Here is a 25,396-nt window from a genome sequence, read left to right as displayed (position 1 = left end):
AGTTGATTATTTAACCGTGAATGCTAAAAAAATTACACGTAAAAGATAGCTTAAATGCCAAGAATTAGAGTTAGGAGGAAGGTAGTATATTCATATTTTCAAAAATGGTCTATTCAGAAACCTTCAGCTCCCAGCTGCCTGTGAATGCAGTCCACACTCATTGCCTTGTGTTAGATCCTCCTTGTTTTTGCCTCAAGTCTCTTCCTCCATCTCCCCAGGGAACTCCTTCTGGTCTGGTAGGCTGGTGTCCTGACCCCAGCATAGCCCACCAACGATCAGCTCAGGCTTTTGTTCCTATTGCTCTGCCATGTGCCTCTGCGAAGGCACTGGTGGCCCTGTCCCCCTGGGGGCTCAGTCTTGTCTGCATGGCAGTTGTGTCTGTTCTGCACGGTGTCCTGTCTGACTGCTCCATCTCATGGTCTGTGGTCGTCACGCTGTGCCTTCCCTGGCTGACTTGGTGTGCACGTCTGATCTCAGTGCCTCGTGCCATGAGCTCATGCTACAGTCTCTGTCCCCCAGCCATCTAAGCCAGGCACGGTCCCAGCTTGTACAGCAGACGCTCAGAAGGCACAGGAGGAAGCGGTTCACTATGGAGGGAGCCAGTGCTTGTGAACCCTCTCAGAAGTGGCTCTCTCCCACTTTGATTGGGCGAGTCTTCCACCCCAGTGCTCAGCCTCCTTGCAGCTGTGGTTCCTGCCTGCTGGGACTTTACACTGTTAGATGGGAAAAAGGAAAGGCACCGAGTGTGTGCTGATCCTCGGCACAGGATGATGAAAATCCCCACCGGCGTCCACCTGTTGTGTCCTCAGTGCCCGGCATTGTGTCCGGTTTCTTCCAGAGACACCACCATGTATGCTGTGTCTGCTGATTCTAAAGGCCTGGACACGGTGGTTGGCTTGCTAGCTGACGTGGTCCTGCACCCCAGGCTAACAGGTGAGCATTGGGCTGCTTGAGGGGCTGGGATCGTGGGAGGTGTGCTGAAGCACTACCCCTGGGGACAGCCCTGTACTAGTGGAGCCCTTGGGCTCCCCTACAGTGACAGTTAGCGTGATTTCTTTGGAAATAATGCAGACGGTTGGAAAAGTCCTTGATGCTTACAGTTTGACACGTCTCCCTGTACCCTTTTATGCTTTTAGTGAAATTGGGTCTTGCATTGCAGAAAGGCATCTCAGACTGTCTTTAAACACCATGACTGACATGCTACTAAAACTCTTCACATCCTTTCTCCAGTCCCTTTCTCGGCCTTGCAAGTGGCAGGACTGTGAGCTCCCTGGCAGGAGCGGCTGGCAGAGAGGGCCACGCTGACTGTTCTGGTGGGTCTAACCCAGCTCTGTGTCGTAGCAGCCTGGCCTTGGCATTCCAAGCTGCAGTTCCAGGTTGAGATCTTTCTGGTACCTGTTCCAGCTTGCTGATGAAATGGCATACCTGCCATTGGTCTGTGCATCTGCTTTCCAAGCAACTTCCCATGCAGTGTCATTCTATCCTCATAGCAACATGCTGGGACAGACAGGTCAGGGACCTGAGTGCTTCTTACGGGAGGGAGCCGAGGCTCAGAGCAGGTGCAGGTGGCTGCTTCGTGGCAGAGTGGATGAGAGGCCCGAGCCCTCCAGGCCCCTGCCCGCACAGCGCTCTCCCCCTTCCTCACCAAGCATGCCCAGGGCTGCCCCAGACGAAGGCCGAGGAGCTGCCGACATCCACCGACCGGCCACACTTGGCCTGCCCGGCGACTCAGGCTTGGTGTGGTCCCCGTCCTCGCCCATGCGGTCTGAGCCTTGTCTTTGGGTTCTTTGCAGATGAAGAACTTGAGATGACTCGAATGGCTGTCCAGTTTGAGCTGGAGGACCTCAATATGCGCCCTGACCCAGAACCGCTTCTCACAGAGATGATTCACGAGGTAAAGTAGAAAACTCGCAGATGCCCCACATCCACAGTGGTGGCCCTGCTGACCCGGGGCGGTAGGGAGGGGTCGTTTGCCTGCCTGATGTCACCCTCACAGGTTACGGGTGTTGACAGAACATGTCTAATTTCTGAATCTGCTATTTTTGCAGCAAGCTTTTAAGTTTTTAGTTCTTACAGTAACAGGATCTTTACCACTCTATTTTTATAACGAGCCTTTTGTTTTATAATTTTATGGTTTTTCATACTGGAGAGGTAGATTTTATTATTTTCATAAACAAAGCTGCTGCCACCAAACCACAGCTAAAATAAGCTGCTGGCGGGCTTCTCCTGAGCCTGGTGGGGCACGGTGGGCCCAGCTCGCTTGAGGAGACTTATGTCCCTTTGTCACTCATGCTTCTTTCTGCTTCCTTTGTTAGGCTGCTTACAGGGGGAACACAGTGGGCCTCCACCGTTTCTGCCCCACAGAAAATGTCGCCAAGATTGATCGAGAAGTACTTCATTCCTACCTGAGAAACTACTACACACCAGACCGCATGGTGCTGGCTGCGGTGGGGGTGGAGCACAGCCTCCTGGTGGAATGCGCCAGAAAGTACCTCCTGGGAACCCGCCCGGCCTGGGGAAGTGGGAAGGCCGTGGACGTGGATAGATCCGTAGCACAGTACACTGGGGGGATCGTCAAGGTAAAGCCGTGCGGGAGAGATCTGTGACCTTGCGTGACAGCCGCCTTCTCTGACTTGTGTTTTGGGCATGTTCTTACCCACGGTCTGTGGCATTAGCGTTGATGCATCCGCGGCTTCACCCTAAGGCACGCCCTAGTCGCAGCATGACGCGTGTTCCGTGTCTGAGCTGAGAGCTGGCTAGGACTGAGTTTAGCTTTGGTGGAGGGTTAATGGTAGTTCCTGCCTCTGGCGGAGTTTGTGTATGATTTCTGTAGAACCGTTTTTAAGATGACCTGACCTGGGGCCAGCTAGTGGCGCAGCGGTCAAGTTCATACGTTCTGCTTCAGCAGTTGGGTTCGCCGGTTCGGATCCCGGGTGTGGACATGGCACCACTTGTCAAGCCACGCTGTGGCGGGCGTCCCACATAAAGTAGAGGGAGATGGGCACGGATGTTAGCTCAGGGCCAGTCTTCCTCGGCAAAAACAGGAGGATTGGCAGCAGATTTAGCTCAGGGCTAATCTTCCTCAAAAAAAAAAAAAAAGATGACATGACCTGAGAAGTTTGCGAGGTCTGGTGGTTTTTCACGTGGGTACACTCGATCGTTCTTCTTGGTTACAGCTAGAGAGAGATATGTCCAACGTCAGCCTGGGCCCTGCCCCGTTCCCCGAGCTCACGCACATCATGATAGGGTTGGAGAGCTGCTCCTTCCTGGTAAGTCCCGGCTGGGCCAGAGCCGTGCTGGGCCGAGAGACTCCTCTCCCGGCTGAGTCTGCCCTCCCGTCTCTCGCAGGAGGGAGACTTCATCCCCTTCGCCGTGCTGAACATGATGATGGGAGGTGGCGGCTCCTTCTCGGCCGGCGGGCCCGGCAAGGGCATGTTTACCAGGCTCTACCTCAACGTGCTCAACAGGTGGGCTGGATGCTTCTCACCTGGCTGTCCCCGAGGATCCTTTTGGACTGTGACGCCACCTTCCGGGTGTCCCTTTCTCTGTGTTCCCCACAGGCACCACTGGATGTACAACGCAACCTCCTACCACCACAGCTACGAGGACACGGGCCTCCTGTGCATTCACGCCAGTGCCGACCCCAGACAGGTGAGGCAGGGCCGCAGGCCAGGGCTCAGAGCAGGAAGCTGCTCTTTGAGGGCAGGGCGTTTCACTGCGTGAGCTGGAGGCACAGGCGGCTGGGCTCACGTTACGCTTTGTCTCCGTGCTCTCTTCTCCAGGTTCGGGAGATGGTGGAAATCATCACGAAGGAATTCATCCTGATGGCTGGAACCGTGGATGAGGTAAGTAGGGCAGGGAGCCGCTTCCCAGCGTCCCCACAATGGTGTGGACAGCAGGTGCCCCCGACACCAGTATCCCAGCCAGAGCGGGGAGCCCCTCCTCCTGGGTTCTTCCGGAGAACCGTGTGCCGTGCTCCCTGGCCCTCGGTCTGCGTCGGCCTGGTCCGTGCGTCCTGTGGCCGCTCGTGTCCGTTTGCAGCTCCCTGAGAGGACGGCTGCAGAGCACCCTGTGCACCCTCAGCCCTGAGATGGGACGGCGCGAGTTAGGGCAGCGCTGTGCTGCAGGGGCCGCTCCGGCGCACTCCTGCCTTTTCCCTGCCTCTGTTTCCCATTTTAACCTAAGTCTCTGTTTTCTTGGTTTTTTTTAGCTTAGTTTTTTGATACCTTAGATGTTTAGAAACCTTGTTACCTTCTAGGCCAGAGCTGGTACAAATAAGTCTATTTTCTGCACGCGCTGTATATAGAAGTGTGCGCACGTGAGTGTGCATGCATCCAGAGAAAGCCCCAGGTGGAAGCCCAGCCTGTGAGCCATATGCCTCCAGGTGCTGGAGCGTGAGCCTCACTTCAGATCCTCTTTGCTGCACGTTCCCTGTTGTCTGCAATAATCACACTTTCTTTCTTTAATCAGAGAAAGAAGTATTACTCCGAAAATAAAAATGCATTTAAAAATTAGCGCTGTGGTTCTGTTAGTGTCCTGTGAGGAAAACAGTCCTTTCCACTAATGTGAAATCAATTTGAGATAAATTTTAAGTATTTGCCTGAAATTGCAAAAAAAAGTTAAAGACCTGTCTTAAATTAGGAACTATTTTACTTAAAAAATGATACAGAATCTCAACAGCCAATATAGCTTCAAACTCTGCGGCTCCCAGATTTGTTTGTTTCTTGCGAGCTCCCTCCTGTGCCCTCATTCCAAGACGCAGCTGACGTCCGTGCTCGAGTCCAGCATTCCGGTCTGGACTTGGTGGACGCGGTTCGCTGGGCACCAATTTTTAAAGACTTTATTTTTCCTTTTTCTCCCCAAAGCTCCCCAGTACATAGTTGTATATTCTAGTTGTAGATCCCTCTGGTTGTGGCATGTGGGATGCCGCCTCAGCGTGGCCTGATGAGCAGTGCCATGTCCGCGCCCATGATCCGAACCAGTGAAAGCCTGGGCCACCGAAACGGAGCGTGCGAACTTAACCACTTGGCCACAGGGCCAGCCCCCTGGGCAGCAATTTTTAAACTTAGTACCTCATGAGGGGCTCAGGCGACAGAGTTGGTGGGTTGAGTGGGTCCCCTCAGAACTTTTCAGGGAGCGTGGGGAACACAGTTTCTTGGCCCTGCACCTGGGGTCTGGGTGTTGAATTTTTTTCCTCGTGATTTTGATGTGTGGCCAGCTTTGGGGTCTTGGAGTTAGGGTGTCTGGCACTTTACCCTTCTCATGCTGCATGGCAGACTTTTTAAACAGTACACAAGAACTCCCGGGAAGCACACGGTCTTATTTGAAATGTAGCGAAGGCCCCAGGACCTGGTTCCCACCTGACCCAGAGGTGGCGGCAGGGAGCAGGGCAGGGTTGCTCTGGGCAGGGCCGTCTTGCTTGATTTCAGCCTCTGGTAAGGTGTGGCCAGAACGCCTCCCGTCAGCTGCTCTGCTGGCTGAGTCGTCTGTGAGTGACTGGGTGGCGGTGTGTGAGCCCGCTGTGGATCCGCCCCGGGGCCTGGTTCTTGATCCCCAGGTGGAGCTGGAGCGAGCCAAGACGCAGCTGATGTCCATGCTCATGATGAACCTGGAGTCCAGGCCTGTGATCTTTGAGGACGTCGGGAGGCAGGTGCTGGCGACCTGTTCCAGAAAGCTGCCCCAGGAGCTGTGCGCGCTCATCCGTGAGTACCGCGCTCCATACGGGGCTGGGGCCGAGAGCTCAGCTCAGACGAGGCTTCTCCCTCCCAGAAGACAGGCTCAGGTCTCCTGTGCGCTGGCTCCACACCTGCGTCCTCGGCCCTTACCAGGCTCACTTCCCAGCCCTGCCACTCGTTAGCTGTGTTCCTTATTTGTGGGACCCCAACTTTTCATGTCCCCCTTGTAAAAGGGCCTTCCACTTCCGCTCTGGGTTCTAAAGCGGGTTCAGCAGGACAATGGGTGGACAGTGCTCGGCGCGCTGCTGTTCTGCACGTGGAGAGGCGGCAGCTCAGATGCTGTTGCCTTTGTGGCGCCCTGGCAGGCGTCTCAGCTGCAGATTTCTGTGGCCTTCCATGAGTGACCTTCAGGGGGTCCTTGAACCTTCTCCAGTTACACACGAAATTTTACTTGCTTGTGACTCTGCAGGACAGGTTTATCTGAGCTTCATCAGATTCTCAAAGGCCCACATCTCTTGGGCCTGGAGTCCTGCCAGGGACCATGCTTGCTCCACGCATGCACGGGCCATTGTCCTCCTTTTGGGAACCCCCTGAGACCCTCGAGTGTGACAGTACCAGTCTCCCTAAGGCCTCGTCTTCTGTAGCAAAGTAACCCTCCTGTTGGCGTCTTCTCACACATCCCGCGGCTCCTGGGCTCCCTCCTCTACAGGCCGGACAGCACGTGCAGCCCCTCGGCCCCTCGTTCTCACCTGGTCCTTCTGTCCATGCAGCCCTGAGACCCAGCGTCTGGTTAACTCACGAGATGGAAGCTCTTTCTTTGTTAACCATATTAACTCTTCTGGGGTGGTGCATCCTTCTGCATTTGAAAGTACTTTTAAACCATTGGCAGTCCTTGTTTACTGAGAAAAACTCACTTCTGCCCTGTCACCCTGACTCGCTGTGCAGTCCACACACGGCTGCAGGTGGACGCTCTGGAGTCCTCAGCACCCCTCCCCCACAGGTGGGGGGTGATGCCAGATTGGTGACCCCGCACTTGGTCCGTTTAGCGACCACAGCCGTCACATGGAGACAGACGGAATCAGTGTGGGCGTCAGGCGGTCCCCTGAAGTCTGTTTGTTCTCCGTGCCAGGCAACGTGAAGCCAGAAGACATCAAGAGAGTTGCTTCTCAGATGCTCCGCAGGAAGCCTGCCGTGGCTGCGCTGGGCGATTTGACGGACCTGCCGACGTACGAGCACGTCCAGGCGGCGCTGTCGAGCAAAGACGGGCGGCTGCCCCGGACGTACCGGCTCTTCCGCTAGAGGCCCTCCAGGGCTGACGCGGCTGAGAGCCGTACCCAGAGCACATTTTATACTGTTTTTTTGGATGTGAATTTAGTCACATAAATTCATAAAGGGTGCAAACTATGGGACTCTTCTCTTACACGTGAACAAATGCCATGTCATCAGAGCACGGCTCAGTTCCTGTTCCTTCAGGGCTGGATTTGCCAGTTAGTGGGATAAAGATTTACTTTCAGCCCAGCCAGGACCCAGGTGGAGTGCAGACAGCTCAGAGCAGCTGGCTGTAGTAACACCAGGGCGGCAGTCACACTCTCGTGAGTTTCAGCAGGTGGGGTCACCGCGGGTCCCCTGAGGCTAGTGGTCTCATCACAGAGGCCGGTGGGCCGGTCAGCCCTGCCCAGCTTCCTGGAAGGCTTGTGCCACCCAGGCTCACCTGCTTCCCAAGATGGTCACCAAACCCCTTGGTGGGTCCCGGGGGAGGCGAGAGCTCGTGTCGGTTTCAGGAGCGCAGCCAGCACCCGGGCCTTCTGCATCACTGTGGCGGTCACACAGCAGTGTGTCCCTCCCGCTCGCCTGCGGGAGCCTTGTTGAGGGCTGTCTCCACCACAGCCCTCCTACACAGAGATGGCTCCAGGCAGGCGAGCAGGCCCCTTCTCCCTGAGAGTCGTCCAGTTTGACCCAGTGTTGTGAGGCCTCTTGCCCTGGAATGGAGACACATTCTGATTTCTGAGGTATCAGAATGCGTGGGGGCGGGGCTGGTTTCTTAGAGCTGATGGTGGGTGCTAACAGCAAAGCCTGGAAACATCTTAAGAGATGAGAAGAATAAAGAGCTGTGGAGTCCTCAGGCGTGTGTAGATGTTTCAGGAGAACCACAAGGTCAGATGACTGGAAACATAGCTTAGCTTCATGGTTCTCGAAGTTAGACACCCATAGAACCCTGGGGTTCCCTGTGGGAGGGCCTGGGGCCTGAGAACCTGCAGTGCTGCGTCGAGTAGTTCCCATGCTGCCCCAGTTCAGAGGGTAGCTACCTGCCACACAGCAGTCAGTGGCTTGCACAAAATTGGGCTGCACGGTTCTGTCAGAGCAGAGAGTGGCCCCCGGTCCTCTTTTAAGAGCCCAGCCTCTGCAGTACAGATGGAAGAGGGAGGGATGGTTAAGGAGTCAAGTAAATATTGAAATTACTCCTGCTATTTAATGCCTTTATTTTGCCAGGGCCTCTTGTCATCTGCCTCTGCAACATGTGTTCCAGCCTCAGCGACTGCATTTGTCCCGGGCCCTGCACCGCTCTCCGCACACCCCTTACAGCCCAGTCCACTGGGGGCGGAGCAAGGGAGGTGGGCCGGAGGCAAATGGCAGGTGGTCCAGCAGTGCATTGCCAGGTGTCATGTTTCCTGTGGTGACCACACTGGGAAAGGGACCTGGCGGTAGACAGGTCAGAAGTTTGGCTGCACAGCAAATGTGCATTAAGGTGGGGACGTAGCTCATGAGATGAGGGGGTGAACCTCACCTTGGCCTTCAAAGCTCATGCAGACCTGGAGTTGAACTTCTGACCACCCAGCAGCTTTAGGAACATTCTAGAAACTGCTACTAACCAGACAGGTGTCTGTTTTGGAAGCTGGCATTAACATAAGTTTTCTTTATTATTTCTTTATTTCCCTTTATTTTCTTTATTTCCGCCTCCCTTGCCCCCTCCTCCATCCCTCTCTCGATACCCGCCCCCAGACCTCTCCCTCCCTCCTGCCCCTTTACCCAGAGGTCGCTCTCGGGGCCTTCCCTGGCACCCTTTCAGCCCCCAACCCATCTTCCCCCATCTGCTTTGTCATCTTTGTCGACATCTCCCTGGACGGGCTGGCTGGGCCACAGCCCCCATGCCCCTGGGCTGTGCAGAGCTGGTCTCTGGAGGCCCCGGCAGGCACTTGCTGGAGGAGTGACAGGAGGGATGCGTGTCTGAGAATGACGAGAGCCAAATTTAAAAACCACCCTCACGCCGGGTCACGTTCACAAATCTTTATGAAGCTGCTTGTCCAGACTGGCCAATTTCATCTGCGTTAACTTGCATTTTAAACTGACTTCCCAAGTGACGGTCCATTCACCTAACCCTGAAGGCTGGTTTGAAGGCATTCGCTGAACTTCAGACCCACGATCCTCTTGGACGGATGTGATTCCCCAGAGACGGGGAGCTTGGTCTCGGGCCAAACTAACAGACCCCGGGGTCTCACTGAAATCTCTTTTCCATGGTTTGGGTCAGAGAAAATGCCTGGAAGGAAAAATCTTACTCATTTCAAGCCTCATCACAAAAATCTTTCTAACAGAGATTTTCAGTTAATTGACTTGCAACTCGACGGCATGTTCATTTGAGCAAAATTTCATACATACAGACAATCTGAATAGTTTCCTGAAATTAGATGGGATTGGCTGTGCCTTCTCATTCTGGAATTTCTGCCACTTGAATCAAAAGGTTGGGTGTGTATTGCTTTAAAACTTAAATTCCATATTTTGGAAGCAGCTGCTAATAAAAGTCTGACACACCATTCTTTGACTTGACTTATCATTTCATCACGATTCACTCAGGTCTGAAGTTTCACTTCTCCCGGAGGCCCCTTTGTGGCTCACAGGTCCCCAGGGGCGGTGGATGGACGCAGGAGCAAACTTCCTGCCTTTTCTTGTAAGAGCGTTGTATGAACAGGGTGTGCATGCAGGCTGTTTCTTTCTAGGACTCAATCTTTGGCCAGGAAGAGTTTAAGATTCAATATATACATTTATTTAAAAATATAAATATGGAAAAATAAATAATTTAAAATGCTAGGTTGAATGCCCCTGGATTTCCCCACATTCAAAGCCTTTGTCTTTTTCAAGAGATGGGATAAGACTCAGAGCAATAATGGGCCCTAAACCGTTTAAGAAAAGATCCAGGATGTGGTTAGTGGGCACCGGCCTAGGTTGGCAAGGTGCTGACATTCTAACAGCTTCTCAGGCCAGGAAACGCACCACTTACATCAACGCCACTCGTGGCTGATGTTACGGAGCAAATGGTCTGAAGTTACCAAAACAGGACAGGAGAGAGGTGGTGGCCGGAGTTGGGAGCCCAGACCTGAGACCAGGATGCGGCCCTGGAACGCTGGCCGGGGCCCTCCTGGTCCCAGCCCAGCATCGGGCACCACGCTCCCTCGTGGGAGGTCGGCTGGCTTTGGCCTCCTGTCGGCTTTGACTGACTCAGCCTCAGCCTGGTCCTAGTGTGCGTCCCTGGGACCTGAGGCCCAGGGTCACCCGCCCCCGAGCAGCCTCCCCCAGTGCTGGGCCACCAGAGCTCAGATGAGGAGGGCTGCTGGGAGGATGCAGATTGACACACGGGACTGGCAGCAAACACTGGCTCCGGGCAGCCCTGACTTGACGTGTGCCACCGAGAGTGCCCGGAGGTGTGGCGGGTGCTGGCCTGCCCTGAGGGGCGTGAGTCGGGCTGCGGTGAGCAAGCAGGGACGGACACCAGGCCCTCAGGGCCGGTGCTCTCTCCAGCCTGCAGCCTCCTGCTGGGGTCCTGGTAAGGAGGAAGGCCAGCCCGCAGCGGCTCACCTGCACCCCAAGGAGGGCCAGATGCCCGAACTGCAACCTCTTCTGTCTTCCAGGGTTTGGGGTCAGACCTCCCACACCGTGGGTGACAAGCCCTCCCTCGGCAAGCTTCCTCAAGAAACGGTACAGACGGTGCTGGAGTGCTGGTTCTTCAGCACTTGCTGCCTCTGAATCTCTTTGGAAATCCGTCTTTTAATTCCTATTAAGTACAGTTCTCGGTCAAACTTGCCAGCAGCCAGCGGGATGCTGTGGGGGAAAGAACCATCAGGAGGGCGCCCCTGACCACTAGACACCTGGAGTCGGCTGTTTCCTGTAAGCACATGGCCCCCAAGAAGTGCTGGGCCTCAGTCCCTCAGGCTGCACCCCCCACACCACAGGCGTGGCCCTGAGTGAGGGGAGACACTGTGAGGCGCCGAAACCCCCTCTCAAGCCCGTGCCAGGCCCTGCGTCATGACAGGAAGGGACAGGAACCAGCCTTGAGCGGGCCTGCTCCTGCTCCTGTGCCTGGGTTGGCTGTACGGTAGCCCACGCCGCCGCCTTGCTGTTCCAGAGGGGTCCAGGCAGCCTCACAGGCACAGGGGCCAGGCAAGGTCCCCACCCTTGGGCACATTGCTCTCATAACAACTACTCCAGATCAACCAATGCCAGCGCTGCCCGTGTGGGGTTGCCGGAACCCTGACCCTATCTGGGGGTGTCAGGACGTAACGAGACGACGGCATGCACTCAGGTCCAAAGTTGTCACCCAACCCTGCCCGGAGTGCTTGCTGCCCCAGCCCAGAGCCCGAGAGGGAGGACGTGCGACGAGGATACTGACTTGTCCCTCCCTGGCCTCACTTTCACCCGGAACAGGCCGTACACGGGGCGGTGGTCAGACGTCCTGATCCCAGGACAGCAGGAATACTTGACCGGACAGATGTCGTCCTTGTGGCGGCTCCTGTACATGACCCGGTCCTGCAGGAAGTGACCCACAGGCTGGGGACCGATGGTGCGGTGCTGCTGCACAGCTCGGCCCGCCTGCCTCCCAGCCCGGCTGCTCTGAGGCAGAGGCCGCCTGCCAATGCCACACCTGCGGGAGCCCACTGTATTGGAGGCGTCTGGGCACTGGACGGGGCTAGGCGTGCTGGGGGATGCCCAGCCCTGCGGGAGCAGATGGGGACACCAGATGCCAACCCTGCACCCCGTCTCCAGTGGCTTGCCCACAGCCAGCTGCAGAGCCGGCCCCACCACAGGAGCACACGCACCGTGTAGGAGGGCGTCCTCTGCTTGGAGCTGGTGTCGTAGGAGTCCTTCCCGATGTCAAACTTGTACGATGGGAGAAAGTGGATGTCTGGCTCCTGGAAGCCCTTGAAGATGGACCCTGGGGCAGGCACAGGCATGGCCTCAGACTAGCTGGCATGGAGCCATGGGCCACGCCCTCTCCCCGCGGTCTACCCCTCCTCCCTGTGGTCCATGCCTCCTCCCCATGGTCCACCCCTCCTCCCTGTGGTCCTTGCTCCCCCCCGGTGGTCCATGCCTCCTCCTCAGGTGGTCCACACTCCTCCTCGGTGGTCCACGCGTCCTCCCCATGGCCCATGCCTCTTCCCAGGCCTCACCTTTCTTCATCTCCCGAGTAAGTTGGTCGTGCTGCAGCAGGGCTGGCACGTTCACCCCCAGGTCCTGCTTCAGGATGGTCTCCACGGCCATGCGCCCCCCGCTCAGGCGGAAGTTGAAGTCTCCAAACCAGAAGACCCCATCAAACCGGGTGGTGACGTCCGCTGGGCCAGAAGCCAGGAAGCACGGTGAGCCCAGCCCTCCCCATGCTCGCCTTGCCTTAGGGACAGGACTTGGTCTGCACCCCCACCCCCAGAGCCACGGCGGGCAAGGACTCCCCAGGGAGGCGGGTCGCAGCCCCAGCTGGCCACCTGGGGGCTCAGGGCTGTGGGGGGCACGTGCTGCAAAGCTTTCTGGGTTGACATTCGAGTTCATGGTTTTCTTTTTCATTTAAACAGTGACAGACAATCCCGGAGCTTCATGGATGGTCTCAGCCGCCAACAGGCGCCCTCATGCTCACTGCGAGCGGACACGCTTCCCACGCATGCACCTCTGACTTTCCCTGGCTCCTCCCAGCACAGCCAGGGGGCAGGAGGCCACACAGGAGGAAGGAGGCTTGGGGGCGAGGACAGACCCCAGGCCCTAGACGCCACGCTCCGCGTGGAAGCTACTCAGCTTCGCAGACAGGGTCTGCCCAGCCGCTAAGTGGGCCAATGCAGGCATGCCTTGTGAGAAGCAGGCGCCGAGCCTCTTTCCAGAGAGGACTTATTTTGGTCGGCCAGTGACCTCCCAGACTTTTCTGACCTTGGCTCTCAAAAGCTCTAAAGAGTTTGTCTCCAGTAAACAACCGAAGACCAAGGCAGAAGCTGCCACCCTAGCGGCAGGGAGCCTTGCTCGGCGCCCTCTGTGGGCTCACCTGAGTCGGAGCGGTAGGGGCTGGTGTCCGGCACGTTCTTGGGCAGCGCGAGGCCCTGGATGGTTTTGGTGTAGTCCACCAGCCTCTCGCTGACCTTCCCGTCTCCAGCTGCAAGAACAGAGCGGGCGGGGCCCCTCGAGAGGCAGGTTTCCGAACACAGGCTGGACGTCTGCGTGGTCAGTCCCCGGTAAGGACACCCCCGGCCACCCCTGCAGCAGGCTGGAATCACTCAGCATCTACGCAATGACCCGCCCCACCGGGTTATCTGCTGCGTAGGCGCTGATGCCTTCCTTGACAGATCTGCTTTTGGCACTCAGAATGGAGCCCGGCAGGACGGAAGCCACCGTCACCAGTGTCAGGGGCTCCTCACAGGCCCGGGGCCACTGAGGGACCCGGCCCTCTCTGCTGTTGGGACTGCCTCTTAAGGCCGTTACCTCTTGACAGACGCGGGGGAAGTGCATCCCCAGGCAGCGCTTGGGACTCGGGGCGCGTGACTTACAGGTGAAGTGGGACGTGATGAAGAGGAAGGAGGTGCCGAAAAAGGTGAAGCTGACGCCCAGGGCCCCCTTAGTTTTGATCTGGGACACGATGCGCGTGGTCACCGTGGAGCTCTCCACCTCTGTGGGAACGAAGCAGGGCTGACTGGCCAAGACACTGTGGCCAGGACACTGTGGGGCCCACCACGCCCCAGGCCCCAAGGCTGCCAGAGCGGCGCGCCGCCAGCGTCCACTGCACATGTGTCCACATCCCCAGGGCTGTGGTGACAGGGGCTTGGTGCCTGGAGGGCAGGGGCAGCGGGTGCTACCTGAGCAGAACCAGATGAGGTCCCGGCGGATGAGCACGGACATGTAGAGTGCGCCATGGGCCGCTGAGTACAGCATGACGTAGTGCGGGCCCAGCGTCTCCTGCAGGCGAGTCTCCCACTCCCGCCTGAGGGAGCAAGCGGACGTCGCCTGGGAAGGGGGCCAGCGCCTCCCACCTCTGCCGCCCAGAACCCGCAGCCCAGAGAGCCCCTCGAGGAGCCACCGGGAGGGAACCCCCTGATCCGGCCCCCTCGTCTTGCAGGAAGAAGGGTGGAGGGGCAACACCAGGAGTCACTGGGCCTGTTGGGCCTGCGAGGCCTGGCCTCCTGGAACAGACCCAGAGATGGGCACGGGCCTGGGTCACCCACCGCCTTGAAAACACTCCAGTGACACAGAGCCGGGCCCCGACCCTGAGCAAGAGGCCCTGGCCCACCTGGGCAGAGGCCAGGGGGAAATCCCAGGCCAGGCAGGAATGAGGCCACCTCACCCGGAGGCCAGGGCCTGCGGGGAGCAGAGCCCTGTCCCCTGGTGTCCCCAAGGGTCCAGGCACCTCCGCTCCAGCCAGGCCTCCTGCTGCAGCGAGGGGAGGGGGGACACGCGTGTGCCACCTGGAGCCCCCCTCACCAGGTGAACTCACAACAACCATGCAGGGCGTGCTGCCAGACCTAGGGCAGGTAAGCAGCAGCCCCCATGGACCCCAGGGTGGGTCAGTGACACCGCTTGGGGGTCGGGCTTGGAGCCTGGAGAGGACTGAGTGGTGAGCTGCTCTTCGCTGCCTTTGTATGCTCTTAGGTCAGTGATTTCGTTACAAGAAGGTGAATCTTGTTTATTTTAAATCCTCTGAGTCACCACTTGAGAAAAAGTGACTCCCGTGCTCAGCCCAGGCTTGCCCAGGCCCTTGTCTCGGCCGTGTTACAACGGGGTCTCGGGCCACAGCAGCGTCAGCCCCAGAGGCCACCTCGGTGCCGCTGCTCCAAGGACCCAGGAGGGATGGCAGGCCGGGGAGGCGTGGGGCGGCGAGGGGGCCCTACCTGTCGGAGCAGCCCTCCTGGACCCCGACGACGTACAGGTCCTGGGCGTAGTCGGCCTCAACGGGCAGCAGGAGCTCGTCCAGGTTTGGGGGCAGCTCCTGCGGAAAAGCAGCGCATAGCAAGGACCGCAAGGGCCCAGCACGCGTGGCTCCCCCGGCCTGGGGACCCCTTGGCCTCTCCTGAAGGAGGGGAACCGAGGCTGCAGACGGGACGTGTCTGAGGGAGCCCCAGGTCTGGGCAGGCCACCTCTCCACCCCCAGCCTGTCAGCACCGAGGCCACGTCCGCACCCCTTCCCTCGCCATGTGACCCCTGTGCACGCTGCTGTTGGCTCAGTTGCAGCCACCGCAGCCCTAAGTGTGCATCCCCCACATGCAAATAGGGGCAGAGACACCCCCTCCCCCTGCACTCCCGCCCTCGCTGCAGCCCCCGGCCCGGCTGGGGCGCGGCGGGGTCCTGGAGGTGAGCCCCTCACCCGTCTTCACGCCCCCACCCTGCTGCCCGTGACGCCGCCTGCTGCCCAGCTCTGGCCCTCTGGGCCCTGGACGAGGGCCACGCCCTGTGGACGGGCAGGGTGGCTCCCTGAAGATGGCGGAGCCACCAGCCTGGGCACCTGCCTTCTCCTTCAACTCAGAGAAAGTCACTCCCCTCTCGTTCTGGGCGCTGTTTCCTCAGGCTGCCAGTCACATCGGCCAAACCTCATCCCAATGGCAGCCCTGCCTTATTTTCTCCCCAGCACCCGTCCCCCTGAACAGCAGCCTGGGACTCAGCCCCATGAAGCGGGGGTCCTTCCATCCTCTCATCATTAAACACCCTAGGGGGCCGGCCCCGTGGTGCAGCAGTTGAGTGCGCACATTGCGCTTCTTGGCGGCCCAGAGCTCACCGGTTCAGACCCCAGGTGTAGACATGGCGCCGCTTGGCAAGCCATGCTGTGGTAGGCATCCCACATGTAAAGGAGAGGAAGATGGGCACGGATGTCAGCTCAGGGCCAGTCTTCCTCAGCAAAAAGAGGAGGACTGGCAGCAGTTAGCTCAGGGCTAATCTTCCTCAAAAAAAAAAAAAAAAAAACAAACCACCACCCTGGCACATGCATGCAACAGGTGGCACCTGGGATACGGCCCGAGACCCCACTTGTGGCAGCAGTCATCTCCCTCACTCCACCAGGCATTAGGGTCCCCCACAGTCTAGAAAAGTCCACGTCTGGCGCCCAGAAATCAGAGCACCCCACATGCAGGGGGACCAGAGCCCGCTAACCTGAGCACAGACCCCACTGTGTGAGGGGAGTCCCAGGGAGACACGGGGGTGAGCTGGAGAGAAAGCTGATGGGGACATCCCCAGAAGCAAACGCCCAGAAGTCAGCATGCAACCCCCCATCTGTCCAGCTGTGGGTTGACCGGCGGTCAGAGGGCCGGAGGCTTCCACTCTCATCTCATCAGCAAAGCTTTCCTGAGCGCCCAGCTCTCAGGTGGGCTCCAGGCGGGTTCAGGGGAACGCGAGGGTGGGGGCCCCCGTGTGTTGCGGGAGACGCACAGTGTGAAACAGACATGGATAATGCCACTCTGTGCCTGTCTGATGACGCCACAGCGGACCGAACGCTACTCTGGTGCACAACGGTGGATGTGTCCTCACACGGGTGACAACTAATAAAGGGAAACCTCATTTCAAATGGAGTCAGGAGGCCCGAAGGGGGCGCTCCCGTGCAGCCCGTCCAGGCCAGTTCCAGGAGCCGTCAACACAGGAGGCAATGTCCATCGCGTCCCAGACAGAAATCCAGGACCCCAGCAGCTCAGCCCGTGAGAAGCCATCACCACCCTGAACTCTTGCTTTTCTCCAGTGGACTTTGTGCAAAACAGCCCCTCCCAACTTCCTCCTGTTTCTCTACAAAGTAACGTTCCTCTCCTTCGACGGCTGGACTTCCCTGTGGTCCGCCATAGCATGGCAGCATAGAATTGCAGGTCCCAAATTGCAATTCTTCAGTAATTCCCGAAGAAATGCCTTTTGTTGGTAAGATAACTGGCTGTTTTATTTTTAAGGTTGACACGCGATTGTCAGGACCCACAGAATGTACACCAAGAGTGACCCCAAGGTCAACTACAGGCTCTGGGTGAGGACGAGTCAGTGCAGGGGCATTGGCTGTGGCAACCGGGCCCTGAGGTGGGCGCTGCCGTGGGGAGGCTGCCGCGGGCTGGGGGAGGGGTTGATGGGAAATCTCTATCTTCCTCTCAAATTTGCTGTGAACCTAAAAGTGCTCTAAAAAATAAAGCGTGTATATCCATAATATATAAAGAACTCACACAACTCAACAACAAAAAATCAAACAACCCGATCAAAAAATGGGCTGGAGACATGAACAGACATTTCTCCAAAGAAGATATACGGATGGCCAATAGGCACATGAAAAGATGCTCATCATCGCTGATCATCAGGGAAATGCAAATCAAAACTACACTAAGATACCACATTACACCCGTGAGAATGACAAAAATATCTGAATCTAATAGCAACAAATGTTGGAGAGGTTGTGGAGAAAAAGGAACACTCATACACTGCTGGTGGGAATGCAAACTGGTGCAGCCACTATGGAAAACAGTATGGAGATTCCTCAAAAAATTAAAAACAGAAATACCTTATGACCCAGCCATCCCACTGCTGGGTATCTATCCAAAGAGCTTGAAGTGAGTAATTCCAAACGTCCCATGCACCCCAATGTTTATTGCAGCATTATTTACAATAGGCAAGACATGGAAGCAACCTAAGTGCCCATCAACAGATGATTAGATAAAGAAGATGTGGTACATATATACAATGGAATACTACTCAGCCATAAAAAAGAACAAAACCTTCCCATTTGCAACAACATGGATGGACCTTGAGGGAATTATGTTAAGTGAAATAAGCCAGACAGAAAAGGACAATCTCTGTATGACTCCACTCATATGAGGAATTTGAACATGTAGACAAAGAGAGCAGATTAGTGGCTACCAGGGGAAAGGGAGGGTGGGGGTGGGCATAAAGGGTGAAGTGGTGCACCTATAACACGACTGACAAACAATAATGTACAATTGAAATTTCACAAGATTGTAACCTATCATTAACTCAAGAAAAATTTAAAAATAAATAAATAAAGCGTGTACGTGAAAAGAACACATTATAGCCATTGGGCAGTGGAGAGGTGGGTGAGGCAGGGGTGTCACGGGTGAGGCTTCTCTCCGGGTGACAGGGGAGTTGGCGAGGGGGCGGGCAGACCACACGGTTCAGAGGCCCTGGGAGAGAGTCTAGAAAGAACCCTAGCCTCATCCTGAGTGGGAGTGGGGTGGCCTGCTTACCTTCTGGCCCTGCATGTTCCAGGTGGCCACGTAGAGGGCCATGTTCCGGTCCGGGAAGTAGCGGGCCAGCTCGTCGGCCCCCATCAGGGCCCCGCTTGCCAGGAGGCTCCCCTCCAGGTAGCTCCTGCAGAGAGAGGGGCGGGCTGAACTCGGGGGGTGGAGCGGATGGGTCCAGGGAGGGGACCGCGGCAGGGACACACCTCCGCGGGCACAGCTGCCGGCCTCAGCCCCACCCCCAGCAACAAGTCTCTTAAAGACCCTGTCGGTCCTCATGGAGCACAGCACTGTGGGCCACCTGCTCTCCCAGAAAACCCACCAAGATCACAGTTCTAGAAATGACAGGACACATTCGACTTTCCTCAATCGCCTCCTGAGAAGGGACGCGAAGGTGACATTTTGGGCTTGGTGGAACCTCTTAGGGGCAAGCCCCTGGCAGGGCTGTGGAGGTCAAGGTGGGCTTCCTGACTACTAGTCGACTTGGGGGAGGACACGTGGTCCTTCTCAGGCGGGGCCTTGGCCTTCCTCTCGCAGTCCAGGATTGGGAGGTCGTAAGAGCAGCACAGCATACACCCATCTCCATGGCACCCCACGGTTTCCGTCCATTTTATGATTTTAATAGAGTAACGCATGCAAATAGTTAAAAATGTCAAACAGTGTTGCAAAGGCCCTAACAGAAGACAATAGAGCCTCTGCCCGCCCAGAGGGTCCCCCTCAACACTGGTTTCCTCTGCCACAGGGGTCAGCAAACTCTTCTGTAAGGAGCCAGATAGTATTTCAGCTTTTTGGGCCATCGCTCTGTCTCAGCCACTCAACTCCGCTGAGAGCAGCTGCTGCCGATTGGGAAGGACAGGGCTCGGCTGCGCGCCGACCAAACTTTCTCTACAGACGCCGGAATCGGAATCGGAGTCTCGCGCAGTTTTCACATACGATGAGACGTTAGCACTGCTTTGATTTTTTTTTAAAGATTGGCACCTGAGCTAACAACTGTTGCCAATCTTTTTTTTTCTCCCCAAATCCCCCCAGTATATAGTTGTATACTTTTTAGTTGTGGGTCCTTCTAGTTGTGTTATGTGGGATGCCGCCTCAGCGTGGCTTGATGAGCGGTGCCATGTCCACGCCCAGGATCCAAACCAGCCAAACCCTGGGCCGCCAAAGTGGAGCACGCGAACTTAACCCCTTGGCCACGGGGCTGCCCCTGAATTGATTTTCTTCAGCTGTTTTAAACCAAAAAAACCTGTTCTTAGCTGACGCACCCCGTCCCACCAGACCCTCCCTCAAGAAGACATCTGTGAGCTGTGTCTCGGCAGGTGGCCCGTGCGCTGCTGTCGCGGTGGCAGCCCCCCTCCCCAAAGCCCCACCCCCCTCAGCCTCCCTCGATGGCGCCTGCCTCCGCTGGTGCTCAGGGCGCCAGCTGGGGAGGTGGCACTGTGTGTGCTCCCCGTGACTGTCCCTCTGCTGCTTGCACTGTGCTCGGCTCCACTGTCTCCAGCTGCACTGTCCGCAGTCCTCCTGCATCCGGGAGCCCTCCTTCCAGACCCTTCTTCCAACCCAGCTCGAGGTCAGGACCCAGACGGCGGCCACACCCTGTGTTTGGCTGCTTTGTCTCTTAGGTCTTAGTCCTATGACGGGCCTGTTTCTCCCGTGCCATCCGTCTGCTGGGGACACTGGCCATCAGTCCTGTCAGGTCCCACAGTGCGGACTCCACCGTCTCCTGGGTGGTCACAATGTCCGGAGGCTGATTAGATTCTGCTGCCATTTCCAGGCAGATCTGCCCCGACAAGCTCCGTGTGTCGTGTTCCTCCCCAGTGACATCAAGATGGGCTGGTGGGCTCAGACGGCATCAGCCTGATCAGTCCCCTAGCACGGCCCTCCTCTCAGCCGTCACCCGAGCAGCCGCGTGGGAATGCAGCTGCCACGAGGAATCGTAAACAGCTGCTCTTCACAGGATGCGCTTTCTGGTTTCACGGACGCAGCAGGTTCTTCCAAGGCCCCTCGCTGCTTCCACGGAGGCCAAGCGGGTTCTGGGATGTGACGAGGCCCGGCGACGGGGGCTGTGGTGTGGGACGATGGGGTCAGCTGGCTGCTGAGAGGGTGGGCTTGGGGCAGCGCAGGTGGAGGGCTCTCCCCTGGGGCTGAACAACCTGGTGTGACCGAGCAATTCGGGCCTCTGCCCCAGGGTCACTCCCACCGTTGTCGGGGGGCATCTCTCCACGAACGCACCCCTCCAAGCTGTCTGGCACATCAGTTACCTCCTGCCTTCGCCTTCCGGAGAAAGGGGAACCTGTCACCTGCAGACGCCAGGGTTCTCGCTCCGTCACTGTGGGCTTACGCTGATTTCACTCCAGGACTGCTGGCTGGAGTTCTCGGGGGGAACGCTGGGAGTCAACGTGACATCAGGTAATAGAAACCCGGAGTATTTTTCAAACTTCTTATGCTTTTCATTCCAATTTGCTAAGGAAATCTTATTCCTTAGTCTTGCAAAGAGGAACCAATATTCGAGGGTCAACTTAGGAGCATGGCTCCACAGGTGACGGACAGAAAGCCAGAATCCAGTTCTTAGCAACCTGCATGAGAAATTCTTAAACGCTCGCCAAGCTTCGTAGGACGTGAACTAAATCAGGGCGGGAGGGAGGAACCTCCCGGAGCTCGCCCCGCCCTGCTGAGAATCCTAACAGGCCCAGCGTGCTCAAACACCCGCAGGCAGCTCGGGCCGAGTTCCTGCCTCCCAGTGTCTGGGAAGCAAAGCCCATGTGCCCCTCGCATCTCCCAAAGCACCCGCCCCTCCCAGGCCAGGGCCCGCGGCCTTGACGGAGCCACATCCGGCCCGGCTCGTCTGCATACAGCCCACGAGCAAGGAGTCGTTTTTACACTTTTAAATGGCTGGGAAAAAACAGTATTTCATGACACAGGAAAATACAGACTTCAAATTTCAGTGTCCCTAAATAAAGTGTTATTGACACACAGCCACGGCCGCTGGTGTATGTGTGGTCTGTGGCTGCTTTTTTTTTCTTTTTGAGACCATATGGCTCACGAAATGGAAATATTTACTACCCAGTCCTTTACAGAGTAAGTGTGCCCACCCCCTGTTCTCAAACACTAGGAGGGTCTGGAATGGAGACTTCAGGCAGAACTGGGGGTGGGAAGCCCACCAGCCCAGCGCTGGCTTCTCGTCTGAAAATAACGAAAGGGGGATCTGATTCGGAGATGTGCTTCTCACTCTATATAGTAGGCAAGTTCACAGAAACTGTGCTTAATTTAAACAGTGTAATAATACTTCAAATGCATTCAGAGATCCCGCCCTTCCCAAGAAACTCACAGTGAATTATTTTAACAAAGGAACTGTTCTGTCCAATAAACAACCCCCCTGCCCCCTGCCTCTGATGGAGGGAGCAGGAGGGAGTGTGGGGGGCGGGGCCCTCCCTGCAGTGTTGGGGGGACCACCTGCCCGGCTTCCACTGCTGGGCTCACCTGGGCCGAGGGAGGGAAGGGCCACCTTCCGTCCGCCTCCTCACCCCAGAACCTGCGAATGTGACCTTATTTGGAAAGGGGGTCTTTGCAGATGGAATAGTTAAGGATCTCGAGATGAGATCCTGCTGGGTGGGCCCCACGTCCAGTGACTCGTGTCCTTCTAAGAAGAAGAAAGGACACACACACACAGGAGAAGGAGTATGGAGACGGAGGAGAGACTGGAGGGAGGTGCCACAGGCTGAGGAGCCTGGAGCCACCAGAAGCTGGGAGAGGCAGGAAGGATCTCACCCTCAGCCTCCGACGGGGGCCCCACTCTGCCTGCAGCTGGATTTGAGACTCTGACCTCCAGAACAGTAAGAGAGTAAATTTCTGTCCTTTTAAGCTGCCCAGTGCGTGGTAAGTGGTCACAGCAGCCCCAGGACACTGACACAGTGACCATCTCACACTTGCCCTCCCCCAGCGCCACGTCTGCGGGGTTGGAGCTGGCCTCGGCCTGATCGGAGGGGTGGCAGACAGGGGCAGCAACGAGAGTAGAGGCTGGTGACAGAAGGGGGGCCAGGGCTCCAGCCAGGGCCTTGGATGCCACATCGGGAAGTGGGCGGTGTGGGCCCAACTCAGGGCCTCGGCCCTATGTGTCGAAAAACAGACCCAGCCCTGGTGGGGAGTGGAGGTCTGGCCAGCACGGTAGGGGCAGGGTGGGGAGAAGCAGGAGGCACGGGAGCTGTCATCTCAGCCGGGCCGGATGGACGGGACTGTGGGAGGGAAGGAGAGGAGGGTGGAGGAACACTTTCCGACTTACAGCCTGGGCACACACAGGGGCCTGGGACCGAGCTCTGGGGAGAAGGCCAGGCCTGGAGAAGAGGTCACGGCTTTGAACGCGCTGGGACCCCAGTCTGGCAGATTCACGGCTCTGGCCTGGGGAGGGAGGGGCATGTGTTCGGGAGTCGTGAGCAGAGGACTGACATCAGGGGCAGCACTCAGCTTCTTTTCAAGCCATAAAAAAATCAATGTGGATTAATTATTAAAGCCTCATAAAGCCCGGAAACCAGGCATTGGCGCAATGCGAGCCCCCCTTGTCCAGGGGGTTGTGGGGGCCAAGAGCAAGGCCGATCGATGGGGCGCTCAGCAAACTGAGTCCCAGAAGGCACGAGAAGTCACGGGACACTCCTGGAAGCAAAGTGCAGCAGATCAGGCCCTGCCCGGTGTCCCCCTCCCACCAGTGAGTGGACCCCAGGGACCCTCCCCTCAGTGTGGCTCACCGTAGTCACCGAGAGCCTGCGCCCTCAGTCGAGCAATTTCACTTCTAGCTATCCGTCCTGGAAAGGTGCCCGGCGTGCACATGCACGGAGCACGGCACGGCTGCTCGCTGCTGCACTCCAGCCGCCGCCCACTGAGGTCCCCCTGATACTCGTCCTTCGCAAAGAGGTTAAGTAACAGCCTGGCTCAATAGCGCATCTTAGAATCCTGCAGCCCGACAGACCACAGGGCAGACACCGACAAAGAAGGCTGTCCAAGATGCAGCAAGAAGGAGGAAGGAAGAGCGTGCCCCAGCACAGTGTGTAGGTATCAGGGATCAGAACCACCTACATCACAGGCACCGGGCCAGGCACAGTGCTGAGATGTGAAGGAAAGTTCCGGAAGGAGCTGGGGGATGGGGCTAGTGAGGGAAGACCTGCTCTAGTCTCCACGCTCATGCACCTCACAGGGCTTTAGGAGAACACCTTCACGTGCCTCGTGCGCAGCTTGCTTTACGACGCTGAAACAGAGGCCCGGGTGGCACCCACCCCGGGTGCCCTACCTGCTCCGGACGTCCTTGGTGCGGATGGGCGCCAGGAGGCTGAAGGAGGATTTGGCCGAGCGAAGGGAACAGTTGTCGCAGGCCAGGGGGCTCGGGGGCCGGCCGGGGCCCAGGCTGCTGTGGGCCCGGAACAGCCTGGTCTGCAGGCGGAGCTTGTAGTCGGCGTGGTCCTCGTCCACCTTGTTCGCTGTCCGCAGGGAGTGGGAGACCACGGCCTGCTCCATGGCGGGCACTGGCCGTGGGGGAAGCACGCCGGCCAGCCTGGGGGTGCTCCCGGCTGCGGCGCCGTCCCGGTGCAGGAGGTCCAGGGAAGTGCTGATCATTCCAGAAAGACAGTTACCCCACAGGGAGGGGCTGCCTGGGGGCCTGCGGGACGTGGGGATTTCCTGCAAGGAGGTGCTCAGGCAGGGCGGGGGGCCACTGGGGGCGGGGGGACCAGGGGCCTCGTCCTGCGAGGAGCCCCTGGAGGGGCTGGCCCCATTCCGGGAGGCTAGGTCCTCTTGGCTGGTTCGGAAACGCCGCCTCCTCCAGCCCTTCTCATCCAGGGACAGCGCTCGCTCCAGCCTGGGCCTCGTCGGCGGCTTTGGGGTAAAGGGATTTGCCTTAGCTTGCGGGTCCTCATTGCTGACTTTTGCTGGAATGTTCAGAGGGAGCACTGGACTCTTCTCTGGGCCCTGACAGCTGTCGGTGGGCAGGGACTCTGGGCAGGGGGTGAGGTCTTTGTCTGTGCCTGGAAGCTGCCCCTTGAGCATTTTGCCTTCAGGGTGCAGATGCCCATGGGCGGTGGGCTGCTCGGGTGCTGCCTCTGAGTGCCCCAGGCACGCTGGCTTGGATGGCATAATCCAGGGCCCAGCTCTCATGGACGATGGCAGCCTCGCCAACCCAGCGGACGGCTCCTCTCTGGGCTGGCGGCAACGCCCAGTATCAGGGATGTGTGGTCAGAGGTCGCAGGGCAGGGCACGGGGGAGAGAACCAGCAGCAGCTCCCCTTCAGGCCTGGGGTGGTCCAGTAGGGGGAGGGCCAGTTGCTGCATGGCTGGAGGCTGTGAAGTCCTGCGGTCCCCCACAGGTACCTAAAGGAAAACCGTGCTATTAGCCTTCCGTGATCGTGGCCCTGTTGCCAATTTAATGTTCCTAGTGGACAGCTATGGTGCAGGGCGGCAGAGTGGACAGGCCAGGAGCAGTCCAGCAAAAACAAGCGTTTAGACATTTTGGCCTGCTGCTTCCTCCTGGGAGGTGGGTGAAAGGTAGAACGTCTTAAGATGGGAAGCCACCATGCTGATGGGGGCCTGCCCCTCACGTGGGGTACTCAGAGCATGACCAAGTGAGAATTTCACCCCCAGGGCGAAGGCCAGTGGAGGCCAGTTCACAGGTGGACCATAGATGGGGTCCTGCATGCCTCTCCCTCCGCCGACGGGCAGCCCTTGGCTCACCGGCGGGCCCACCGCCATCGCCACCCGCAGACCCCGCCCCGCGAGCGGGCGACCCTGAGCAGCTCTGCGGCCCCGGCTGCCAAGGCCCCCACTCAAGACCTGGGGGTCCAGCACGGCCGGCCGCGGGCTCCCGAGGGCAACGACCGTCGCGCAGCCGCGGGGGGTGCGGGGGGAGCGAGACCTGCGCCCCGGGGTCACCCCGCGCCGGACTCGCCAAGGACACCCGCGCCCTCGGGTCACCCCGCGCCGGACCCGCCCACGACCCTCGCGCCCCGAAGCCGCCGCTCTCCGCGCTCCGGTGTCACCCCGCGCCGGACCCCGCCCAGGATCCCCGAACCCGCGCCGGGGTCCCCGCGCTCTGAACTCGCCTGGCCCCGCACCCCGGGGTCACTCCGCGCCGCCCCACGCGCCCCCGCCCAGGGGTCCCCCGCGCCCAGAACCCCCGCGCCCGCACCTCTCGGCGCCGCCCGCTCCCGGCCCGCGGGCCTCGGCGGCGGCTCCCCGGCAACCGGCGGGCAGGGCGGCCCGGACGCGGCGCCCGCAGCGGCCCCTGGCGGCCGGAGGACCCGGCCGG

General features: G+C 58.2%; 2 protein-coding genes across 5 annotated transcripts in view; one reads left to right on the top strand and one right to left on the bottom strand.

The window, feature by feature from the left end:
* The window catches only part of PMPCA (peptidase, mitochondrial processing subunit alpha), a 12,918-nt gene extending 3,434 nt beyond the window's left edge, over nt 1-9,484 (top strand). The window contains exons 5-13 of the mRNA XM_023629320.2: nt 839-933; nt 1,794-1,894; nt 2,316-2,579; nt 3,177-3,269; nt 3,349-3,467; nt 3,561-3,651; nt 3,783-3,845; nt 5,558-5,702; nt 6,805-9,484. Of these exons, the coding sequence (XP_023485088.1) occupies nt 839-933; nt 1,794-1,894; nt 2,316-2,579; nt 3,177-3,269; nt 3,349-3,467; nt 3,561-3,651; nt 3,783-3,845; nt 5,558-5,702; nt 6,805-6,974 (1,141 nt within the window). The 3' untranslated portion in view covers nt 6,975-9,484. The remainder of the gene's footprint in view (nt 1-838; nt 934-1,793; nt 1,895-2,315; nt 2,580-3,176; nt 3,270-3,348; nt 3,468-3,560; nt 3,652-3,782; nt 3,846-5,557; nt 5,703-6,804) is intronic.
* The window catches only part of INPP5E (inositol polyphosphate-5-phosphatase E), a 26,327-nt gene extending 931 nt beyond the window's left edge, over nt 1-25,396 (bottom strand). Inside the window, exons 1-12 of one of the 4 annotated variants that reach the window (XR_011432358.1) lie at nt 25,277-25,396; nt 23,391-24,462; nt 18,125-18,248; nt 14,801-14,898; nt 13,772-13,896; nt 13,466-13,585; nt 12,967-13,074; nt 12,113-12,274; nt 11,762-11,877; nt 11,335-11,471; nt 10,524-10,766; nt 8,946-9,675 (exon numbers count right to left, since the gene is read on the bottom strand). Coding sequence is in view for 2 of the 4 variants with exons in the window: in XM_023629316.2 (XP_023485084.1) it covers nt 10,634-10,766; nt 11,335-11,471; nt 11,762-11,877; nt 12,113-12,274; nt 12,967-13,074; nt 13,466-13,585; nt 13,772-13,896; nt 14,801-14,898; nt 18,125-18,248; nt 23,391-24,250 (1,983 nt within the window). In the remaining 2 variants the exon portion in view is untranslated. Of the gene's footprint in view, nt 1-8,945; nt 10,767-11,334; nt 11,472-11,761; nt 11,878-12,112; nt 12,275-12,966; nt 13,075-13,465; nt 13,586-13,771; nt 13,897-14,800; nt 14,899-18,124; nt 18,249-23,390; nt 24,463-25,276 lie in introns of those variants that run through there. The other 3 variants (XR_011432357.1, XM_023629316.2, XM_023629319.2) reach the window with 3 other exon arrangements.

Source organism: Equus caballus, chromosome 25 (genome assembly GCF_041296265.1).
Source record: "Equus caballus isolate H_3958 breed thoroughbred chromosome 25, TB-T2T, whole genome shotgun sequence".
NCBI classification, from domain to species: Eukaryota; Metazoa; Chordata; class Mammalia; order Perissodactyla; family Equidae; genus Equus; species Equus caballus.
This window is presented reverse-complemented; position numbering and strand designations above follow the sequence as displayed.